Source organism: Doryrhamphus excisus, chromosome 19 (assembly GCF_030265055.1).
Source record: "Doryrhamphus excisus isolate RoL2022-K1 chromosome 19, RoL_Dexc_1.0, whole genome shotgun sequence".
NCBI lineage: Eukaryota > Metazoa > Chordata > Actinopteri > Syngnathiformes > Syngnathidae > Doryrhamphus > Doryrhamphus excisus.
In genome coordinates this window covers 2,491,877-2,515,646 of record NC_080484.1, presented here as the reverse complement: position 1 = coordinate 2,515,646, position 23,770 = coordinate 2,491,877, and the positions used below count along the sequence as shown (strand labels likewise).

Here is a 23,770-nt window from a genome sequence, read left to right as displayed (position 1 = left end):
AAGAATAACAATAAAAAGAATTAAGAAAAAGAAAAAAATACTTGAATACAAATGTGTGAAAATAATACAAAAATAAAAATAAAATGTGGGAAAAAATTATTAAAATAAAGATTTTAACTACACATTTTAAAAATAAAAATAACAAAAAAATACTGAAATAAATATGTAAAAACTACCAATAAAAAAAAAGTTAAAATAATAAATATGATGTAAATGAAAAAAATATGATTTAAGTGGAAAATAAATAATAAAAGTGACTTAAATATAAACATCAAATAATTATTATTTCTTATATAAGTATTATCACACTAAAAATAATACACACATAAATAGGTACATAAAAGATAAAAATGACCAAAATAAAATTACAAAGAAAATAGGTAAATGAATACATCTTTAAAAATAATAAACAGGAATAAAAGAATAACAATATAAAGAATTAAGAGAAAGAAAAAAATACTTCAATAAAAATGTGTGAAAATAATACAAAAATAAAAATAAAATGTGGAAAAAAATTATTAAAATAAAGATTTTAACTACAAATTTTAAAAATAAAAATAACTAAAAATACTGAAATAAATATGTAAAAACTACCAGTCAAAAAAAAGTTAAAATAATAAATATGATGTAAATGAAAAAAAATATGATGTAAGTGAAAAAAAAAATAAAAGTGACTTAAATATAAACATCAAATAATTATTATTTATTATGTAAGTATTATCACACTAAAAATTTGACATAATTCCATATTTATTTATTTATTTATTCTTGTCCTCTTCTCATCTTGTTCTTTTCTTGCCTTGGTTGTTTTATTTAGTGATGATGTCATTAAGTTAATTATGATATAGTGCAGAGTTGCTGGAAAAGTGATTTTTTTTCTTGCAGATAAAGGATTTTTCAAAATTTAAAATTTTTTAAAAATTTTTACAATTTTAACTTAAATAAAATAATAAAAAAATAAAACGACAAATATGTAAAGAAATAATGCAAATTAAAAAAAAATAAAAATTCATAATAGAATAAAAGTGGAAAATGTGGGTCCCAAGTTGAGACCATTTAAGAACTCTGGACTCTGAGGTCCACATAAAACACAGCAAGACTCTTTCCAACTGTGTGTGTGTGTGTGTGTTATGCCGACAGAGCGACGTAATCAGGAAGCCTCAAGGTCAGATCGAGCTCAACTCCTCTTGTCGTATCGTTCGGGGCGAAGGAGCCCATACTTTCCAAGTAAGTTCACTGAATGGATGGGATGAGCGTTTTTCCCCTCACATCCTCGTCCCGTTTCTTCTCCGAGCAGCTGATCACGGAGAACAAGACCTTCTACCTGACGGCGGATTCGCCCAACATCCTGGAGGAGTGGATCCGGGTTTTGCAGAACATCCTGAAAGTGCAGGCCAGCAGCCCGGTTAGCCTGGAACTGACGTCCGCCAAGCCGACCGTCAGAGGCTGGCTCACCAAGGTCAGGAATCATGACCTTGTAACTAGAGCCCCATAGACATGAAATAACACCCCTATAGTCACCTTTACACTCCTATTTCTCAATCTAGTGGACACAATTAAAGAAAATAAGACACATAGGACATAGAAAACTGGTTTACCGCCTTCTAAATACGCTTTTAACATTATTAGAGCCCTCTAGACATGGAATAACACCCCCATAGTCACCTTTACGCTTGTATTTCTCAACCTAGTAGACATAATTAAAGAAAATAAGACACATAGGACATAGAAAACCTGTTTAAGACCTTCTAAATACACTTTGTAACATTATTAGAGCCCTCTAGACATGAAATAACACCCCTATAGTCACCTTTACACTCCTATTACCTAATAAAGTGGACATAATTAAAGAAAGTGAGACACATAGGACATAGAAAACCTGTTTAAGACTTCCTAAATACACTTTTTTAACATTACTAGAGCCCTCTAGACATAAAATAACACCCCTATAGTCACCTTTACATTCCTATTACCCAATATTGTAGACATAATAAAAGAAAGTGAGACACACAGGACATAGAAAACCGGTTTACCCCCTCTAAATATACTTTTTAACATTATTAGAGCCCTCTAGACATGAAATAACACCCCTATAGTCACCTTTAAATTCATATTTCTCAATCTAGTAGACACAATTAAAGAAAATAAGATGCATAGGACATAGAAAACTGGTTTACCGCCTTCTAAATATGCTTTTTAACATTATTAGAGCCCTATAGACATGAAATAACACCCCTATAGTCACCTTTACACTCCTATTACCCAATATTGTAGACATAATAAAAGAAAGTGAGACACATAGGACATAGAAAACCGGTTTACCGCCTTCTAAATATGTTTTTTAACATTATTAGAGCCCTCTACACAAGAAATAACACCCCTATAGTCACCTTTACACTCTTATTAACCAATATTGTAGACATAATAAAAGAAAATAAGACACATAGGACATAGAAAACCTGTTTACCGCCTTCTAAATATGCTTTTTAACATTATTAGAGCCCTCTAGACATGGAACAACACCCCTATAGTTGCCATTACATTCCTATTACCCAATATTGTAGACATAATAAAAGAAAGTGAGACACATAGGACAAAGAAAACTGGTTTAGCCCCTCTAAATATACTTTTTAATGTTATTAGAGCCCTCTACACATGAAATAACACCCCTATAGTCACCTTTACACTCTTATTAAGCAATATTGTAGACATAATAAAAGAAAGTGAGACACATAGGACATAGAAAACCTGTTTACCGCCTTCTAAATATGCTTGTTAACATTATTAGAGCCCTCTAGACATGTAATAACACCCCTATAGTTAACTTTACATTTGTATTTCTCAATCTAGTGGACACAATTAAAGAAAATAAGACACATAGGACATAGAAAACCGGTTTACCGCCTTCTAATTATGCTTTTTAACATTATTAGAGCCCTCTAGACATGGAATAACACCCCTATAGTTGCCTTTACACTCCTATTACCCAATATTGTTGACATAATAAAAGAAAATGAGACACATAGGACATAGAAAACCAGTTTACCGCCTTCTAAATATGCTTTTTAACATTATTAGAGCCCTCTAGACATGGAATAACACCCCTATAGTTACCTTTACACTTGTATTTCTCAATCTAGTAGACATAATAAAAGAAAATAAGACACATAGGACATAGAAAACCTGTTTAAGACTTCCTAAATACACTTTTTAACATTACTAGAGCCCTCTACACATGAAATAACACCCCTATAGTCACCTTTGCACTCCTATTACCCAATATAGTAGACATAATTAAAGAAAGTGAGACATATAGGACATAGAAAACCGGTTTACCGCCTTCTAAATATGCTTTTTAACATTATTAGAGCCCTCTAGACATGGAACAACACCCCTATAGTTGCCTTTACACTCCTATTACCCAATATTGTTGACATAATAAAAGAAAATGAGACACATAGGACATAGAAAACTGGTTTATCGCCTTCTAAATATGCTTTTTTAACATTATTAGAGCCCTCTAGACATGAAATAGCACCCCTATAGTTACCTTTACATTCGTATTTCTCAATCTAGTGGAAACAATTAAAGAGAATAAGACACATAGGACATAGAAAACTGGTTTACCGCCTTCTAAATATACTTTTAAACATTATTAGAGCCCTCTAGACATGGAATAACACCCCTATAGTCACCTTTACATTCCTATTACCTAATTTAGTGGACCTAATTAAAGAAAGTGAGACACATAGGACATAGAAAACCGGTTTAGCCCCTCTAAATATACTTTTTAATGTTATTAGAGCCCTCTAGACATGAAATAACACCCCTATAGTCACCTTTAAATTCGGATTTCTCAATCTAGTAGACACAATTAAAGAAAATAAGACACATAGGACATAGAAAACCTGTTTAAGATCTTCTAAATACACTTTGTAACATTATTAGAGCCCTCTAGACATGAAATAACACCCCTATAGTCACCTTTACACTCCTATTACCTAATATAGTGGACGTAATAAAAGTAAATGAGACACATAGGACATAGAAAACCTGTCAAGGTCAGTATTCATGACCTTATTGAAAGTCACGGGACAGGATCAGTCACAATCTAAACCAGGACAGCAGCTAGCGTCATGCTAAAGACATCCACCACAGACCCGCTGCTCAGATGCACAAATCAAACGTACCCCTGACCGACTAATCTGTCAAGAAGCTTATTTTATGACTTTAACCTTTGGTTTGAGTCCAACGTAACGCTAATGTAAAGCCTTATAATAAATAAGCTAATAATAAATGCTAATAATATGTGCTAATAATAAATGCTAATAAAAGATCAGCTAGCCTATTCTTATGTTTTGTTTTCCTGCCTCAGGTCAAACACGGACATTCCAAGCTGGTTTGGTGCTGCTTGCTCGGGAAGTTCTTCTACTACTACCGCAACCAGGAAGACAAGGTCAACCAAAACTAGCATGCAATGTATAGTGTATTATAGAGTGGGGTGGCCGGAGAGTGGCCACCCCACTGGCCACTTCGCGGCTCCGCAGTTGTTGTGTGCGGCAGTGAAACGCGTCGGTGGTTAAGCTGAACTAATGTTCCACACCACAGAGCCGCATTTGGCAAAATTGGGGGTGGCCGCCGGGGTGGCCGGACCACCCCGTAGCTTTCTCCCCCCCCCCCCCCCCCCATCCTGGTTTTCTAAAATGACAACTTATTTGCATTTAAATTTGTTTTGTTTCTCTGAATATTATGACAATACAAAATAAAGCTTGCCTCTAAAATTACATGTAAAAAATACAAAAATAAAAAATAAAATAAATTAAAAAAATACAATAAATTAAAAAATAATAATAGACAACTTAAAATTGAAAAAATAAATAAATAAATAAAAATTAATTTAAAAAAAGATAACTTATTTGGATTTAAATTTGTTTTGTCTCTCTGAATATTATGACAATACAAAATAAAGCTTGCCTCTAAAATGACATATGTAAAAAATAAAAAAAATAAAAAATAAAATAAATATAAAAAATAAAATAAATTAAAAAATAATAATAGACAACTTAAAATTGAAAAAAAAATAAATTAATAAAAATTAATTTAAAAAAATAGATAACTTATTTGGATTTAAATTTGTTTTGTTTCTCTGAATATTATGACAATACAAAATAAAGCTTGCCTCTAAAATGATATATTTAAAAAATAAAAAAATAAAATAAATATAAAAAATTTAAATAAATTAAAAAATAATAATAGACAACTTAAAATAAAAAAATTAAATGAATACAAAAAATTAAATAAAAAAAAAGATAACTTATTTGGATTTAAATTTGTTTTGTTTCTCTGAATATTATGACAATACAAAATAAAGCTTGCCTCTAAAATGACATATTTAAAAAATAAAAAAATAAAATAAATATAAAAAATTAAAATAAATTAAAAAATAATAATAGACAACTTAAAATAAAAAATTAAATGAATAAAAAAATAGATAACTTATTTGGATTTAAATTTGTTTTGTTTCTCTGAATATTATGACATTACAAAATAAAACTTTTTCTTTAATAGCTCGCCTCTATGCCGACTAAAATGACATATTAAAAAAAAAAATAATAAAAAATGTAAAAATAAAATAAATGAAAAAAAAAAAAATAGACAACTTATTTGGATTTAAATTTGTTTTGTTTCTCTGAATATTATGACATTACAAAATAAAACTTTTTCTTTAATGGCTCGCCTCTATGCCGACTAAAATGACATATTTAAAAAATAAAAAATTTAATAAATACAAAATTTTTTTATAAAAAATAGACAACTTATTTGGATTTAAATTTGTTTCTCTGAATATTATGACATTACAAAATAAAACTTTTTCTTTAATAGCTCGCCTCTATGCCGACTAAAATGACATATCTAAAAAAAATAAAATAAAAAAATGTAAAAATAAAATAAATGAAAATAATTTAATTAAAACAATAGACAACTTATTTGGATTTAAATTTGTTTTGTTTCTCTGAATATTATGACATTACAAAATAAAACTTTTTATTTAATAGCTCGCCTCTATGCCGACTAAAATGAAATATTAAAAAATAATAATAATAATAAGATAAAATAAATACAAAAATAAATGACATATTTAGAATTTGAATTTTTCCTCTGGTTGGAATGAGACGTTTTTCTCTTAATATTTTGACTTTATTCTCATAAAATAGAGCATTTATATGACATTACAAAATAAAACTTTTTCTTTAATAGCTCGCCTTTATGCCGCCTAAAATGACATATTTAAAAAATAAAAAATTAAATAAATAAAAAAAATGAAAATAAATTTTAAAAAAAATTACAAAATGACATATTTAAAATTTGAATTTTTCCTCTGGTTTGAATGAGACATTTTCTTCTTTATATTTTGACTTTATTGTCATAAAATGGAGCATTTATATGACATTACAAAATAAAACTTTTTCTTTAATAGCTCGCTTCTATGCCGACTAAAATGACATATTTAAAAAATTAAATTAAAAAAAATGAAAATAAAAAAAAAAAAAAAAAAAAATTAAAATAAATTAAAAAAATTAAAATGAATAAAATGAATGAATAAATTAGAATGAATAAAAAATATAATAAAATTACATATTTAAAATTAGAATTTTCCCTCTGGTTGGAATGAGACGTTTTCCTCTTAATATTTTGACTTTATTCTCATAAAATGGAGCATTTACGTTTGTACCCTCTTCTGTCTCAGTTGCCTCTGGGTCGGCTGCAGATACGCGAGGCCTCGGTCCAGGAAGTGGATCGTTCGTGCGACTCAGACGAGGACTACGAGGCGGGCACTCGGGGCTTCCTGTCGTCGCACTGCACCTTGGTGGTCAAGCCAGCCGACCAGAGCCCCACGTACCTTCTCATAGGAACCAAACAGGAAAAGGTACGGTTGACCGCCATGGCTGGAGTTTGGAACTTCCTGGGCGCAAACGGCTCTTTTGTCCGCAGGACGCCTGGTTGTATCACCTGTCTGTGGCCGCAGGAAGTGGCGCAAATTTGAGGGTGGGCACGGAGTACGAGCAGCTCATCGGGCGGCTGCTTGACGCTGATGGAGACGCAGGTGACACACTCATTCACAAAAACATACCATTGGATTAAAGTCCATTTTCACCTGCTTAGTGCCTTTTAAATATGCTTTTTAACATTATTAGAGCCCCCTGGACTTGAAATAGCACCCCTATAGTCACCTTTACACTCCTATTACCCAATATAATAGACATAATGGAAGAAAGTAAGAAACATAGGTCATAGAAAACCTGTTTACCGCCTTCCTAAATACACTTTTTAACATTAGAGCCCTCTAGACATGAAATAACACCCCTATAGTCACCTTTACTTTCCTATTACCTAATATAGTAGAAATAATAAAATAAAATAAGACACATAGGACATAGAAAACCAGTTTACCGATTTCTAAATATGCTTTTTAACATTATTAGAGCCCTCTAGACATGATATAACACCCCTATAGTCACCTTTACACTCCTATTTCTCAACCTAGTAGACACAATTAAAGAAAATAAGACACATAGGACATAGAAAACCTGTTTAAGACCTTCTAAATACACATTGTAACATTATTAGAGCCCTCTAGACATGGAATAACACCCCTATAGTCACCTTTACATTCCTATTACCCAATATTGTAGACATAATAAAAGAAATTGAGACACGTAGGACATAGAAAACCTGTTTACGACTTCCTAAATACACTTTTTAACATTACTAGAGCCCTCTAGACATGAAATAACACCCCTATAGTTGCCTTTACATTCCTACTACCTAATATAGTGGACATAATAAAAGAAAATAAGACACAAAGGACATAGAAAACCTGTTTAAGACCTTTTGAAATACACTTTGTAACATTATTAGAGCCCTCTAGACATGGAATAACACCCCTATAGTCACCTTGACACTCCTATTACCTAATATAGTGGAAATAATAAAAGAAAATGAGAAACATAGGACATAGAAAACCAGTTTACCGCCTTCTAAATACGCTTTTTAACATTATCAGAGCTCTCTAGACATGATATAACACCCCTATAGTCACCTTTACTTTCCTATTACCTAATATAGTAGAAATAATAAAAGAAAATAAGACACATAGGACATAGAAAACCTGTTTAAGACCTTCTAAATATGCTTTTTAACATTATTAGAGCCCTCTAGACATGAAATAACACCCCTATAGTCACCTTTACATTCCTACTACCTAATATAGTGGACATAATAAAAGAAAATAAGACACATAGGACATAGAAAACCAGTTTACCGATTTCTAAATATACTTTTTAACATTACTAGAGCCCTCTAGACATGAAATAACACCCCTATAGTTGCCTTTACATTCCTACTACCTAATATAGTGGACATAATAAAAGAAAATAAGACACATAGGACATAGAAAACCAGTTTACCACCTTCTAAATATGCTTTTTAACATTATTAGAGCCCTCTAGACATGAAATAGCACCCCTATAGTCGCCTTTACTTTCCTATTACCTAATATAGTGGACATAATAAAAGAAAATAAGACACATAGGACATAGAAAACCTGTTTACCGCCTTCTAAATATGCTTTTTAACATTATTAGAGCCCTCTAACATGGAATAACACCCCTATAGTTACCTTTACATTTCTATTTCTCGATGTAGTAAACACAATTAAAGAAAATAAGAGGGTGTAGTCGGGCTTGGTGGTGGTGGTGGGGGGGGTCGATATAAATGTAACATTTTGTCAGCAGTTATTTTCATCTTGTCAGACGTGCTTAGTCCCCCCCCCCCAGACGGCGTTTACAACCGTCTGGGTCTTCAGGTCAGCTGCCGAGCTTTCAGCGGTTTGTGTCGTTCTTCCCAGAATCGTCCCTTTGGAAGAGCGAGGCCTTGAGCTTTTCCAAGGAGGGAATTCCATGGCCTCTCACCACGCTGCCTTCGGAGGCTCTGCAGACGGAAGCTCTCAAGCTCTTCAAGGTCTGATTCCGCCTAAACGGGTTCGGTAAAGCCAATGCAGTTCAACAATGGAGGACAATAACAGTTTTTAGGAATACCACCAAAAATAGAATCAATGATTTTTTCCTCCATAAAACACACAAAATGTCAATTAAAAATACATTAAAAGTACATTAAAAGTCATTTAAATTAGAAAATATAAATCACATTAAATTCGTATTTTTACTTAAAGGCAATTACTTTTATAGGTGGTATCTATATATATATATATTTAAATATTTTTTTCCATAAACAAGCTAATCAATTAATATTTTCATGGAGAAAAAAAATGTTGTTATTAATTAAAAATTAAAAAAATAAAATTAATTAAAAAATTGTTATTAATCAGAAAAATTTATTCACATTACCATAATTACTATAATAAGCCAGAGGTGTCCAAAGTGCCTGGGGGCCGAAGGTATTTTTAAATTCCTAAAATATAATTTAAATATGACATAACAAATTTTCATTAAAAATATTTAAAAAAATTTAACAAGTACAATAATATTAAAATATAATTAAACAAGAAAACTACAAAAAAACATAAATAAAATAGAATAACACCAAAAATGGAAAAATCAGCAGTAGTTTGAAGAATCATGTAAAAATATGATAAAAGGGGTATAATTTTAACAAAAATCATTTTTGTCGCAAAAACCTTAAATAAACCTTAAATAAAAGACAAACAACATGAATAAAAGGTGTCATTTTGGGGGAAAATTAGCTGGTGGAAAAAGTTATAATGCTACAAGAATAAGTTAAAAAAAGATATAAAATAATATAAATAATATAAAATAATATAATAAAAGTTAAAATATGATGCTGTACAACAAGAAAGTTTTTAAAAATTTTAAAAACAATATGGAAAAAAGAGTTCAAATGTTCTCCTTTTAATTGTATTTTAATGTAATTTTTTGTAATGTGGGTTTGGAGCCAAAAGGCTGGAGCCTATCCCAGCTGTCTTCGGGCGAGAGGCGGGGTCCGCCCTGGAATGATCGCTAGCCAATTGCAGGGCAATAATCTTTGAAATATAATATTTTAAAAATCATTTTAAATACTACATAATACAAAATACTTTATTATTATTATTATAAAATGAAGTAAATAAATAAATAAATAAAACATTTAAAGAGGAAAAATAACAGCAAAAACCCCCCAATTTTTTTCATTTAATTATTTTATTTAATTATTATTAATTTATTATTATTATAAAATGAAGTATAAAAAAGAAAAGAAAATAACATTTGGATGGGATTTTTTTTTCCCATTCATTCATTCATTTTCTACCGCTTTTCCTCACGAGGGTTGCGGGGGTGCTGGAGCCTATCCCAGCTGTCTTCGGGCGAGAGGCGGGGTGATTGCTAGCCAAGTGTAGGGCAATAATCTTTGAAATATAATATTTTAAAAATAATTTTAAATAATACATAATATAAAAGGCATTTTAATTAATTATTATTATAATAAATTGAAGTTTTAAAAAAGGTAAAAAAATATATTTTATTATATATATTTATTATTATTATGATAAAATGAAGTTTAAAAAGGAAAAGAACATTTTGATGTTTTTTTTATTTTATTATATTGTATTTTATTATATATATTTATTATTATTATGATAAAATGAAGTTTAAAAAAAGAAAAGAAAATAACATTTTAATGGGATTTTTTATTATATTATATTATATTAAATTATATATATTATTATTATGGTAAAATTAAGTTTAGTAAAAGAAAATGAAATTTTGATGGGATTTTTTTATTTTATTATATTATATATATATTTATTATTATTATGATAAAATTAAGTTTAAAAAAAGAAAATAACATTTTGATTGGATTTTTTTCATTATATTATATTATATATATATATATATATATATATATATATATATATATATATTATTATTATTATTATGGTAAAATGAAGTTTAAAAAAAGAAAAGAAAATAACATTTTGATGGGATTTTTTATTTTATATTATATTTAATGATATATATATATATTATTATTATGGTAAAATGAAGTTTAAAAAATAAAATAAAATAACATTTTGATGGGATTTTTTTCTTTTATTATATTTTATTATAAATATTTATAATTATGATGATAAAATTAAGTTTATAAAAAGAAAAGAAATAACATTTTGATGGGATTTTTTATTATATTATATTTTATTATATATATTTATTATTATAATAAATTGAAGTTTTAAAGTTTTTTATAAAATAACATTTTGATGGGATTTTGATTTTTTAAATGAGGAAAAAATAACCCCAACAACAGCAAAAATGCGTGGCAAAGTTACATCCTTTAATTTTTCACTATTTGGCCCCCCACTGGGAAAACCTTTGTCACCTCTGAAATAAGGACCCTCCAAATAGAAGGTTTGCTCAAACGGGACGTCTTAACGCTAAGCTGCTGAACAGAGCCCCCTTGCGGCCACTAAAAGAAGTCCTCTGCCTGTAATAGCGGACGTCTGCCGCCCCCTGCTGGACATCTTTTGTATAACGTCTCCCTTCTTGCAGTCTTGCCAGCTCTTCATCAACGTCCTGGTGGAGTCTCCCTCCGTGGACTACCACACCTCGCTGGCCCAGAACGCCCTTCAGGTGTGCCTGGCGCACCCGGAGCTGCACAACGAGATGTACTGTCAGCTCATCAAGCAGACTAACCGACCAATCGAGCACAACCACTCCCTCACGCAGGTCAGACAAGTCACGCCCACTTGTACATGTACAGAGTGGACAATAAAGTTTTATTTTAAATTGTGGCATCTCAGTGCTGGCAGCTGCTGTCGGTGTGCGTGGCGCTCTTCCTGCCTCAGCAACACTTCCTGTGGTACCTCAGGCAGCACCTGCACCGCCACGCCGACCCCAGGCAAGAACCCCCCAAGTTCGATTCCTGCTATGAAGCTAACGCTAACATCATAACGTTTTTTTTTTTTTTTTTTTTCTCGCCCAGGAGCGACGTTGGTAAATACGCCGTGTACTGCCAGCGTTCCATGGAGAGAACGTTGCAGAACGGCGAGCGGGAGGCCAAACCCTCGCGTATGGAGATCGTCTCCATCCTCCTCAGGAACCCCTACCATCATTCCCTGCCCTTCAGCATCCCTGTTCACTTCATGAACAACACCTACCAGGTAACTTTATTTAAACGTCAACATTAACACCAACTAACTCCACGACTAAGTGTTTTATTTTCGCTTTCGTGGAGGTGGTTGGCTTCGACGGTTCCACCACGGTGGAGGAGTTCCTCAACACGCTGAACCAGAGGGTCGCCATGAGGAGTCCTCAGCTGTCGGGGTTCGCGCTCTTCACCGATGACCCCGCGGGAAAAGACTCGGAGCACTGCTTGCTGCCTTCTGCCAAGGTAGGACTTAAAAAATGACATTAAAATACAATAAAAATCTTTAAATATTTTTAAAATACATTTTAAAATCAAAATAACGTCAAAATAAATTAAAAATACATAAATGAAAGCATACATACATTTTTAAAAAAGGTATTTAATAAAAAAAAATACATTTTGAAATGACAAATAAAAGTTTTAAAGATGAACCGAAACTAAAAATGACTTAAATAAAAGTGTGAAAAATCAATAGAAATAAATAAAAAATGCCACATAAAGTGTAAAAATAAATAATAAAAATGACTTAAATATAACTGTAAAGAATATTGAAAAAGAAATAAAAAAATAAACAAATTACAAAATTACACTTTTTTTTTATATAGGTAGAAATAAAAATGACTGAAAAGTGTAAAAAATGATACAAAATGATATTAAAAATAGGTACATAAAATAATTAAAATTAAAGGACAATTAGGTGTAAAAATAGTTAAAAATAAAGAATAATGAAACAGAAATAAAAAAAATTAAATTGTAATTTTTTTTAAAAATACACTTTTTTTAAATAGTAAAAATAAAAATGACTGAAAAGTGTATAAAAGAATTAAAAACAGCAAATACATAAAAGTGTGAAAAATCATACAAAATGATATTAAAATATGTGCATAAAATAATTACAATTAAAGGACAATTGAGTGTAAAAAATAGTTACAAATAAATAAAGAATAATGAAAAAGAAAAAAAATTAAATTGTAAAAAAAATATTTAAAAATTACACAATTTTTAAAAAATAAATAAAAATAAAAATGACTGAAAAGTGTTAAAAGAATTAAAAACAGCAAATAAATATAAGTGTAACAAATTATACAAAATGATATTAAAAATGTGTGCATAAAATAATTACAATTAAAATACAATTAAGTGTAAAAAAATAGTTACAAATAAAAAAATAAAGAATAATGAAAAAGAAATGAAAAAATGTAATTGTAAATTTTTTTTGAAAAATTACACATTTTTTTAAAATAAGTAAAAATAAAAATGACTGAAAAGTGTATAAAAGAATTAAAAGTGTAAAAAAATTAACAAAATGATATTAAAAATGTGTAAAAAATAAATAAATAACCATATGTAAAAGTATAAAGAAATCATTACAGATAAACCAGAATAAAAAATATTCATATAAAAGTGTAAAAAAAAAAACAAATAAATAAACAACACAATAAACAAATACAAATGATTTATATGAAATCATACAAAATAATTTTAAATAACAGCTAGGAGACCCGGGTTCAATCCCACCCTCGGCCATCTCTGCAAGCGTGACTTTTCTCCGGGTACTCCGGTTTCCTCCCACATTCCAAAAACATGCTAGGTTAATTAGCGACTCCAAATTGTCCATAGGTATGAATGTGAGTGTGAATGGTTGTTTGTTTATATGTATCCCTGTGATTGGCTGATTGGCGACCAGTCCAGGGTGGACTCCGCTCTTGCCCCAAGACAGCTGGGATAGGCTCCAGCACCCCCCGTGAGGATAAGCGGTAGAAAATGAATGAATGAATGAGTTCTCCTCCTATTTTGTGTGGAAGTGGTAACCTTTTGGCTTCTTATTTTGTCTTTCCCCACCCTCGGTTATGTCTGTGTGGAGTTTGCATGTGTGGGTTTTCTCCGGGTACTCCGGTTTCCTCCCACATTCCATAAAAACATGCTAGCTTAATTAGCGACGTCAATGTAGCTGATTGGATATTTTATGGTAAATGTTTTTGCTTTTGCTTCCAGATTTGCGATGTTATTTCAAAATGGGAGCACGCCCTCAAGGAGCTTCACGGGGGGAAAAATGAGGGGACGCGGATCGTACGTTTAACCTACAAGAACAGGTTAGATTCCTGCGCATGTTTTTTTTTTTTATTATAGCGCAAACAAGCTAATGAAAATGCGACAAATAAATGCGATGAATTTATTGCAAATGTTTCCATGGCCCACTCAGGTTGTGCTTCCGCTCGCAAGTGAAAGGCGAAACAGAGCGAGAGCGCCTCCTTCTGGCCTACCAAGTCAACGACGACGTCTATCGGGGTCACTTCCCCGTTAGCAAGGAGTTAGCGATGGAGGTGGCCGCCCTCATGGCGCAGGTACACACACACACACACACACACACATACACAATCCCGCCAAAACCTCATGACTATGACGTCTTATATTCGTCACGCTACAAAGGTCGAGCACGGCGACCTGGAGCGATCGGCCGCCCCGTCGCCCGCCGGGTCCACCCAAGCCAAATTTCATCTGATTCTTCTTCAGGCGCTCGAACGCTTCTACCCAAAACGCTACAAGCAGAACTGCGGCACAGATCAGCTCAGGTTCGAATCCTTTTTTTGATCCACTTACTGATTTTTTGGCTTGAGTTCTTTAAATTCCGGTTGCACTTCCGGATGAATACCGTTGATGCTAACTAGTGGGGATTCGAACTGTAAATAAATGTCGTGTCATGCTTGATGTCCCATTTAGAGATCTTAGTGAGCGTCTGGCGACCAAGTGGTCTACGCTACACGGGCGCAGTGCCCCCGAATGCGTGAGAATTTACCTGACGGTGGCTCGCAGGTGGCCCCTGTTTGGCGCCAAACTCTTCAGCGTCAAGGTGGGGTTGATTTCGTAGTACATTCAAAAGTACCGTAGTACGACGAATACTGCGTTACACGTGCGCTCTTGTTTGCAGACCGTGACCCCCTCCCCGGATGAGCAGGGTCCGGCTTGGTTGGCGGTCAACGAGGACGGCGTTTGCGTGCTGGACTGCGCCATGGTTGGTAGCTAGCAGCTAGCAGCTAGTAGTGAGCATATCGACGTTACAGGTAAACGCCACCGATGTGTTTTTTTTCAACCGTGTAGCACACGCTGGCGTCGTACTCCTACCAGTCGGTCATCACCTTCGGGGGCTGCTGCGACGACTTCATGGTGGTCACCGGCCGGCGAAAGGAGTCGGGGGTGGGGAAGAAGAGCGTGGAGAAGCTGCTGTTCGCTATGGCTAAGCCGAAGGTGACCGAGCCGCTAACGCTAGCGTCTGTGCTGTAACTGTAGTAATGATGTGGCGTGCATGAGAAAGCGGAACGGTAAACATAGCCGTAGTATTCTGTATTGCGCAACACAACAGCAAGGGAACCAATGTTGTAATTGTGGAGAACGTGAAGCTAGTAACTATTACAAAATAAATGAATATTTATATATAATTATATAATAAATATAATAAATATAAAAATATAATAATAATAATATTTAATAATACTATTCAATAATAATATTCAATAATACTATTCAATAATAATATTCAATAATAATATTTAATAATAATATTTAATATTTAATAATAACATTTCATAATATTTAATAATAATATGTAATAATAATATGTAATAATAATATGTAATAATATGTAATAATAATATTTAATGATAATATTCAATAATAATATTTAAGAACAATATTTAATAATAATTTTTCATAATATTTAATAATAATATTTAATAATCTTTAGTAATAATATTTAGTAATAATATTTAATAATAATATTTAGTAATAATATTTAGTAATAATATTTAATAATAATATTTAATAATATTTAATAATAATATGTAATATTTAATGATAATATTCAATAATAATATTTAATAACAATATTTAATAATATTTTTTTCATAATATTTAATAATAATATTTAATAATATTTTTTCATAATATTTAATAATAATATTTAATAACAATATTTAATAACAATATTTAATAATAATATTTAATAATAATATTTAATAGTATTTAATAATAATATTTAATAGTATTTAATAATAATATTTAATAATAATAATAATAATATACAATATAAATGAATAAATATTACCAAAAAAATTATGGTTAAGGGGCACGGTGGTCGAGTGGTTAGCGCGCATACCTCACAGCTAGGAGACCCGTGTTCGATTCCACACTCGGCCATCTCTGTGTGGAGTTTGCATGTTCTCCCCGTGCATGCGTGTTTTTTTTTTTTCCCGGTTATTCCGGTTTCCTCCCACATTCCAAAAAACATGCTAGGCTACTCCAAATTAGCGCCTCCAAATTGTCCGTAGGTATGAATGTGAGTGTGAATGGTTGTTTGTCTATATGTGCCCTGTGATTGGCTGATTGGCGACCGGTCCAGGGTGTACCCCGCCTCGCGCCCCGAAGACGGCTGGGATAGGCTCCAGCACCCCCCCGTGACCCTTGTGAGGTAAACCAGTAGAAAATGAATGAATGAATGAAATTATGGTTAATAATAAATGAATTATTTGTACGGCATTGTCAATATGAATGTATTCAATATGAGCCACTTTGACCAAAATCATAAATTCCCCTTTCAGCTTGTACTAACTGCACTTTTAATTATGAATATAATTCAATAAACATTTAATCTTGGTATGCAACAATTTTTCCATTGCAGTACAAACCCCATTCAGAACTGCATCACCATTTGGGCGTATATAAAAAAAACTAACAAAAGCAGTATAAAATTAAAAAAAACTGCGAAACAAAAGGTTATCTTAACTCTACGTCTTTTAGGAACATGTTCGGCTGTATTATAAACGTTTATGATTGGACCGTTTAAAAAATGCGGCCATTAAATGTGTCATGCTTGCTGTGTTTGGAGTTCTACTAAATTAGCAGTTAGCTTAATGTACTTTTGAATGGCACTGTAGAGTTGAGTGGATGGTTACTAACACAAACAGCAATGGAATCTAACTGTGAAATGATAATTCAATACATAATATATAATATCATGAGGTGATCATACATGAATATGAATTATGATTTATGAATATGCCCCCATAGTGAAAACCAGTTTTATGTCATGTCACCGAGGTACTGTTTTTTGTTTTGCATCCAGATCCTGGAGCTGACCCTCCTCATGGCCAGCTACATGAACAACCACTGGAACCCAGCCACCCCCCCGAGCGCCCCCCAGGACGTGGACATGAACTACGCCACCAAGCGGCCCACATTGCTGTGACGCGTCTATCGCTATTTCTTTGACTGACGAGCTAATTTGATTAGCCGGGTGAACGGTATGCAAAGTGACGGGGGAACTAAAACGAAAACCAATCATTCAAAGCGTCTTCAAAACGGATCCTGAACAACAAAAAGTAACTTGTGGTCTGCCAGATTGTTGCCAATTTATTAGCCGGTATTCAAAGCTGTACTGTACATAAGGGAAACACTAATAGGGGTACTTTTCCATGAACGACTCTGCGTTACTGGCTCTTTTTGCTGCCATCTATTGGACATGGAAGGTAATGCACACTAATGTTAAGGTTATTACGAGTCGTACTTTCAGTGCAATGTTGTTTTCTTATGAACATAGGACAGAACCACTGTTGTGACACATTAAAAAATAAATTTTACAAATAATATTACATATTTTTATAGCTAGTTTAGTGGTGCGTTGACTTGAACTCCTCGGATCGAACCACTATTGTATTAATTTATTGACTGTTTTTGGGGGTTAAAGGTCGTATTTGTTACAATGTGTGTATGTTTGTGCGTCACATGACAATAAAACGAGACAGGCATCAAGGCTTTTTTGTTGCCATGTGTCGCCAATTAGCCAATCACATTGCACATATAGACAAACAAGCATTCACACTCACATTCATACTTATGGACAATTTGGAGTCGCTAATTAAGCTAGCATGTTTTTATGGAATGTGGGAGGAAACCGGAGTACCCGGAGAAAACCCACGCATGCACGGGGAGAACATGCAAACTCCACACAGACATAACCGAGGATGGGGAAAGACAAAATAAGAAGCCAAAAGGTTACCACTTCCACACAAAATAGGAGTAGAACTAATTCATTCATTCATTTTCTACCGCTTATCCTCACGAGGGTTGTTGGGGTGCTGGAGCCTATCCCAGCTGTCTTCGGGCGAGAGGCGGAGTCCACCCTGGACTGGTCGCCAATCAGCCAATCACAGGGCACATATAGACAAACAACCATTCACACTCACATTCATATTTATGGACAATTTGGAGTCGCTAATTAAGCTAGCATGTTTTTTTGGAATGTGGGAGGAAACCGGAGTACCCGGAGAAAACCCACGCATGCACAGGGAGAACATGCAAACTCCACACAGAGATAACCGAGGCTGGGGAAAGACAAAATAAGAAGCCAAAAGGTTACCACTTCCACACAAAATAGGAGGAGAACTCATTCATTCATTCATTTTCTACCGCTTATCCTCACGAGGGTCGCGGGGGGTGCTGGAGCCTATCCCAGCTGTCTTCGGGCGAGAGGCGGAGTCCACCCTGGACTGGTCGCCAATTAGCCAATCACAGGGCACATAAAGACAAACAACCATTCACACTCACATTCATACTTATGGACAATTTGGAGTCGCTAATTAACCTAGCATGTTTTTGGAATGTGGGAGGAAAACCGGAGTACCCGGAGAAAACCCACAAGAACATGCAAACTCCAAGAGTGGAATCGAACACGGGTCTGGGTCGCTGTTTCCACACATCCGGCATGTGACGCCACATGCCGGAGAGTAAGCTAGCAGCTAGCATGACTTTATACACGCATCACATGACATCAGCCAATAGCAAGTCAGAATTAAAGATAGAAATTATAACATATTTTGTATTTATGTTCATTTTTCCTCATATTATTAAATTATTCTCGTATAATAACAATGTATTCTTTGTAAGATTACAACTTTTTTGTCTCCAAAAAAACTCCACGCAGAGATGGCCGAGAGTGGAATTGAACTCGGGTTTCCTAGCTGTGAGGTCTGCGCGCTAACCACTCCTCCACCGTGCAGCCATTTTTAAAAAAATTGTATTACAAAACCTATGGAGGACCAAAACTGCCAAAATAATCAATAAATAAATAAATAAAAGTGGAAATAAAAACAAAAATGAAAAAAAAAATCAAAAAATTAAATACAAAAAATTAATATAAATGGAAATAAAAACAAAAATAAAAAAATATATACATAAATAAATAAATAAAAGCAAAAATAAATACAAAAATAAAAAACAAGATTCAAAAATTAAAAATAAATACAAAAATAAATGTAGAAATACAAAAATAAATATATAAATAGAATTACATATCAATAAATAAATAAAAGCACTCTGCTATCATATGTATTTATTTCATGCAGCAGACAATGTCAGCTTGAAATGCAGAAGGAATTTTATTTTTATTTATTTATTTGTTGATATGTAATTCTATTTATATATATATATATTTGTATTTATTTCTACATTTATTTTTGTATTTATTTTTAATTTTTGAATCTTGTTTTTTATTTTTGCTTTTATATTTTATATATATATTTATTTATTTATTATTTTGGCAGTTTTGGTCCTCCATACCAAAACATGTGCACATCCAGAAGCAAAAGTGAGTCCCATTATAAGAGAAAATGTGCCCCATGTTTTGTGTCCACTAAGTGTTATCAATAAAGTTTGGAGAAGTCAAAATAAAAACAAAAGCGACTTCTATCTTTTGTAATGAATTGATCACATGGTGGAGGGAGGTGTCATGGTTCTGACCTCAACCTTGACGTGGTGCAAACATTGCAGTGGCGCTCAGCTGCGGCAGTTCTGGTAATCGATTCCAAAGCGGCCCCTGTGTGCACACATCAGCTGCGCCCTTGCTCGTGGGTGTGTGTGGGGGGGGGGGGGGAGTGAACCAAGAAGCAAGGGAAGAATCCACGCACATCCACTTCTGTTGCAGAACCACAGAAAAGAAAAGGTGAGTTGGTTTGGGGTGTTGTTACCTTCTAAAAATGACTTTTGTAACGTACAGTTGTGACGTCACTGCGAGGGAGTCCTTGCTAGCTGGCTAGCTAGCTAGCTAGCTAACTAACCCGGCCTGTTTACTTTGGCAGAGCAGCTTTAAAAGACATCATGGCTATCCCCAAGCCGCGCGGCATCGTCCGGGAGGCTTCCCACCAGATCATTGCGGGTGGTTCGGCAGGTAAGACCGCTCTGACAGGAAGAAAAAAGCGGAATATGTTGTTGGTTTTTTTTGTATGATTGCGTAATTGTTTGCTAGTTTGTGCCGCACGTGCAGGGCACCCGCACGCCGCGAGTGACGTCACGCAACGCGTCCTCAATGTGAAAACTGAATATAACAAGAATATAACTAACAAGAATATATTTATAATGTTTACACATTCCGTTATAAGTTTTTTTTTTTTTTTAGCGGAGGCTGTCCTATTCGTTCAGACAAAGACGACGCGGCAACAACTTAGGATAGTTCTCGTCCTCTTCCGGGCAACAGGCAGCCAGGCTGCTAGCTCCCGCCCCCTTTTCTAACTGTACGCCGGTATAACATCAATGCGCATGCGCGGACTCATTTTCAAAGAAACTTTATTGATATGTTACTTTGTTAGCATCTTGACTGTTTTTTTTCGTTAAACCTGTCTTTTAGAGGCAATTCAGTTGCTAATTTAAGCGTTTTAACATTTACGTTATGACAGTCAGGCACACAGACGGCAAATTGAAGGTGTGTAACGTTATATTTGGCAGCTATTACGTTGGAAAAGTGCAGTTGTTACAGTGTTTTGGATGGTAAACACACACTGCTTGTTAGCATTAAAGTGATGGACACACAATGTAGCACATTTAAACTGTACCACTGTTGTACAGTACATCTGATACGGGTGTAAAATACTACAATATGGGATCTTTAACAGCTTAGGGTGAACAACGCAACTGCAACTGCAACATACACAAAGCTGTACATTCCAGTCTTTTATGGATTGAGCCAAGGTTCTGTGGAATGCTCACATGGTTTTTCCACGTCTCTGCAGCAAAGCAGGAAGATAGTAGAAGTGTACTGTCTTGCTTTATTTAATATCTTTTTGCCTCCTTGAACCCTTAGGAAAAAAATCCCCTTGTTCCGCCCAAAAGGCCTGGAATATATTGATATTGCATAACTTGGTCAGCGCACTGAGAACATGCGGAACGCCAAAGCAAACAATGAACAGGAACGTCTGGCGGAGAGATAACGAATCAGGGGGTCAAACATGACAGGTCGAAAACCCCCAAAGTACGTCTCTAAAGCGATAAAAGAACCAGGCGTCGTGTATACGGTCAAAACTTGTTTTTTTTTTTTTTTTTTTTGCCAACATTTTATGCTGCATTCCAAGAAAAACATCAAGGCTAATGCTAGCATCGAAGACAGGGGCAACTTGATATATTTCATGTCAGCTTTGTCATAAAGCTGAAAAATTAATAGCAACTTCACTCTTTGCTTTTTTTTTTGTTTACATTCTGTAAATATTTCAACCGTCTTTTTAAAGAATTTTTGCACATTTTATGACTTTATTTTTCTTCTACCAGATTTTCCAGACATTGCTAGCGAGTTAGCTGGATGTCTGTGTAGCTTTCTCTTTTGGTAGTATCTTACTGTAATTATTCATTGAAGTGGATTGATATTAAATTAAATTAAATTTAATTACTTACTTACTTAAATTTAATTAAATCAATTTAATTATTTACTTTACTTTTACTTCACTTTACTTAAATTAAATTAAGTAAATAATTAAATTGATTTAATTAAATTAATGTAATTAAATTTAGGTAATTAATTTAATTTAATTTAATTAATAAATTTAATAAATTTAATAAATTTAATAAATTTAATAAATTTAATAAATTTAATAAATTTAATAAATTTAATAATAAATACATTTATTAATTTAATTTAATTTAATTATTTACGTTACTTTACTTTACTTTACTTAAGTAAATAATTAAATTGATTTAATGAAATTTTAGTAAGTAAATAAGTAAATTTAATTTAATTTAATTAATTAATGAATTTAATAAATTTAATAATAAATAAATTTATTAATTTAATTAATAAATTTAATTAAACTTAATTACATGTAATTAGATTTAATTAGATTTAATTACATTTAATTACATTTAATTACATTTAATTACATTTAATTACATTTAATTAAATTCAGTTAAATTTAATTGACAGTTGAGACTAAAGACAGTTGAGAACGGTAAATAAATTATGAATGCTTTGTGTTTGTAATATTCATGCATTACATTTGTGGTCTTTATTTATTATACACATTTTATGACTTTATTTTTCTTCTACCAAATTTTCCAGACATCGCTAGCGAGTTAGCTGGATGTCTTTCTCTTTTGGTAGTATCATACTGTAATTATTCATTGAAGTGGATTGATAATTTAATTTAATTTAATTTAATTTAATTTAATTTAATTTAATTTAATTTAATTTAATTTAATTTAATTTAATTTAATTTAATTTAATTACTTAAATGTAATTTACTTAAATTAAATAAAATTAAATATAACTATAACTTTAATTTAATTTAATATAATTTAATTTATTTTAATTTAACTATAACTTTAATTTAATTTAATTTACTTAAATGTAATTTACTTACATTAAATATTACTTAAATATAACTATAACTTTAATTTAAATTTAACTTAAATTGAATTTAATATAATTTAATTTAATTTACTTTAATTTACTTTAATTTACTTTAATTTATTAAATGAAATGAAATGAAATGAAATGAAATGAAATGAAATGAAATGAAATGAAATGAAATGAAATGAAATTAAATTAAATTAAATTAAATTAAATTAAATTAAATTAAATTATCAAAAGAGAAAAGTACACAGACATCCAGCAACAATTTTGTGACAGTTGAGAACGGTAAATAAATGATGAATGCTTTGTGTTCGTAGTATTTATGCATTACATTCCTGGTCTTTATTTATTATACTTTATTAGCGCTACATAACCCGCACGGTGGATGAGTGGTTTGCATGTTCGACTTCGGTTTCCTGGATGCTAGGTTAATTTCTGACTCCAAATTGTCCATAGGTATGAATATGAGTGTAAATGTTGTCTATATGTGCCCTGTGATTGGCTGGCCACCAGTCCAGAGTGGACCCCGCGTTTCGCCCCAAGACAGCTGGGATAGGCTCCAGCATACCTGTGACACTAGTGAGGATAAGCGGCATAGAAAATGAAGTACAGTTCCTGTAGTGGGTCGAAAACTGTTGTGTAAAGCTAACGTAAACATGTCCAGCATTGATTGCATGACAAGCCTTCTCCTATGTTATGTAAACATTGAGCAAAAACAAGGTCAGGTCAAGGTCTTGGAACTCGTTCTCTTCTAGGACAAAGTATTTACGTTAGCATGAGTGTACAACAAACGTGGACGATCATTCTGCCGTTGCTGCACGATAAAAATAAATCAAAACACCCAGGAAGAACTGAAATAAATAAATATTCCAATACGGATGCTGAGGTTCTCGTTGGGAGTGACCAGGATGGATAGGATCAGGAACAAGTACATCAGTGCGA

The 23,770-nt window shown here is 32.5% G+C and overlaps 2 protein-coding genes and 1 long non-coding RNA gene across 8 annotated transcripts in view; 2 read left to right on the top strand and 1 right to left on the bottom strand.

Moving 5' to 3' along the window:
- Window positions 1-18,229, top strand: part of plekhh1 (pleckstrin homology domain containing, family H (with MyTH4 domain) member 1) — a 151,620-nt gene extending 133,391 nt beyond the window's left edge. For all 5 annotated transcript variants that reach the window (XM_058056505.1, XM_058056508.1, XM_058056509.1 and 2 more), the window contains 17 exons: window positions 1,141-1,227; window positions 1,298-1,459; window positions 4,376-4,456; window positions 6,749-6,928; window positions 6,994-7,105; window positions 8,909-9,021; window positions 11,565-11,741; window positions 11,816-11,913; window positions 11,998-12,175; window positions 12,250-12,405; window positions 14,158-14,255; window positions 14,366-14,507; window positions 14,593-14,735; window positions 14,884-15,013; window positions 15,092-15,175; window positions 15,262-15,408; window positions 17,282-18,229. In XM_058056505.1, the coding sequence (XP_057912488.1) occupies window positions 1,141-1,227; window positions 1,298-1,459; window positions 4,376-4,456; window positions 6,749-6,928; window positions 6,994-7,105; window positions 8,909-9,021; window positions 11,565-11,741; window positions 11,816-11,913; window positions 11,998-12,175; window positions 12,250-12,405; window positions 14,158-14,255; window positions 14,366-14,507; window positions 14,593-14,735; window positions 14,884-15,013; window positions 15,092-15,175; window positions 15,262-15,408; window positions 17,282-17,404 (2,211 nt within the window). In that variant the 3' untranslated portion in view covers window positions 17,405-18,229. The remainder of the gene's footprint in view (window positions 1-1,140; window positions 1,228-1,297; window positions 1,460-4,375; window positions 4,457-6,748; window positions 6,929-6,993; window positions 7,106-8,908; window positions 9,022-11,564; window positions 11,742-11,815; window positions 11,914-11,997; window positions 12,176-12,249; window positions 12,406-14,157; window positions 14,256-14,365; window positions 14,508-14,592; window positions 14,736-14,883; window positions 15,014-15,091; window positions 15,176-15,261; window positions 15,409-17,281) is intronic.
- On the bottom strand, window positions 11,396-20,824 carry LOC131106948 (uncharacterized). The gene is made up of 3 exons (XR_009120175.1): window positions 20,208-20,824; window positions 19,954-20,128; window positions 11,396-11,666 (listed from the first exon to the last, which is right to left on the bottom strand). It is a non-coding gene; the product is annotated as an uncharacterized LOC131106948 (long non-coding RNA).
- The window catches only part of slc25a21 (solute carrier family 25 member 21), a 147,147-nt gene continuing 143,320 nt past the window's right edge, over window positions 19,944-23,770 (top strand). Inside the window, exons 1-2 of one of the 2 annotated variants that reach the window (XM_058056513.1) lie at window positions 19,944-20,155; window positions 20,297-20,380. In XM_058056513.1, coding sequence (XP_057912496.1) covers window positions 20,311-20,380 — 70 coding nt within the window. In that variant the 5' untranslated portion in view covers window positions 19,944-20,155; window positions 20,297-20,310. Of the gene's footprint in view, window positions 20,156-20,291; window positions 20,381-23,770 lie in introns of both variants that reach the window. The other variant, XM_058056512.1, reaches the window with a different exon arrangement.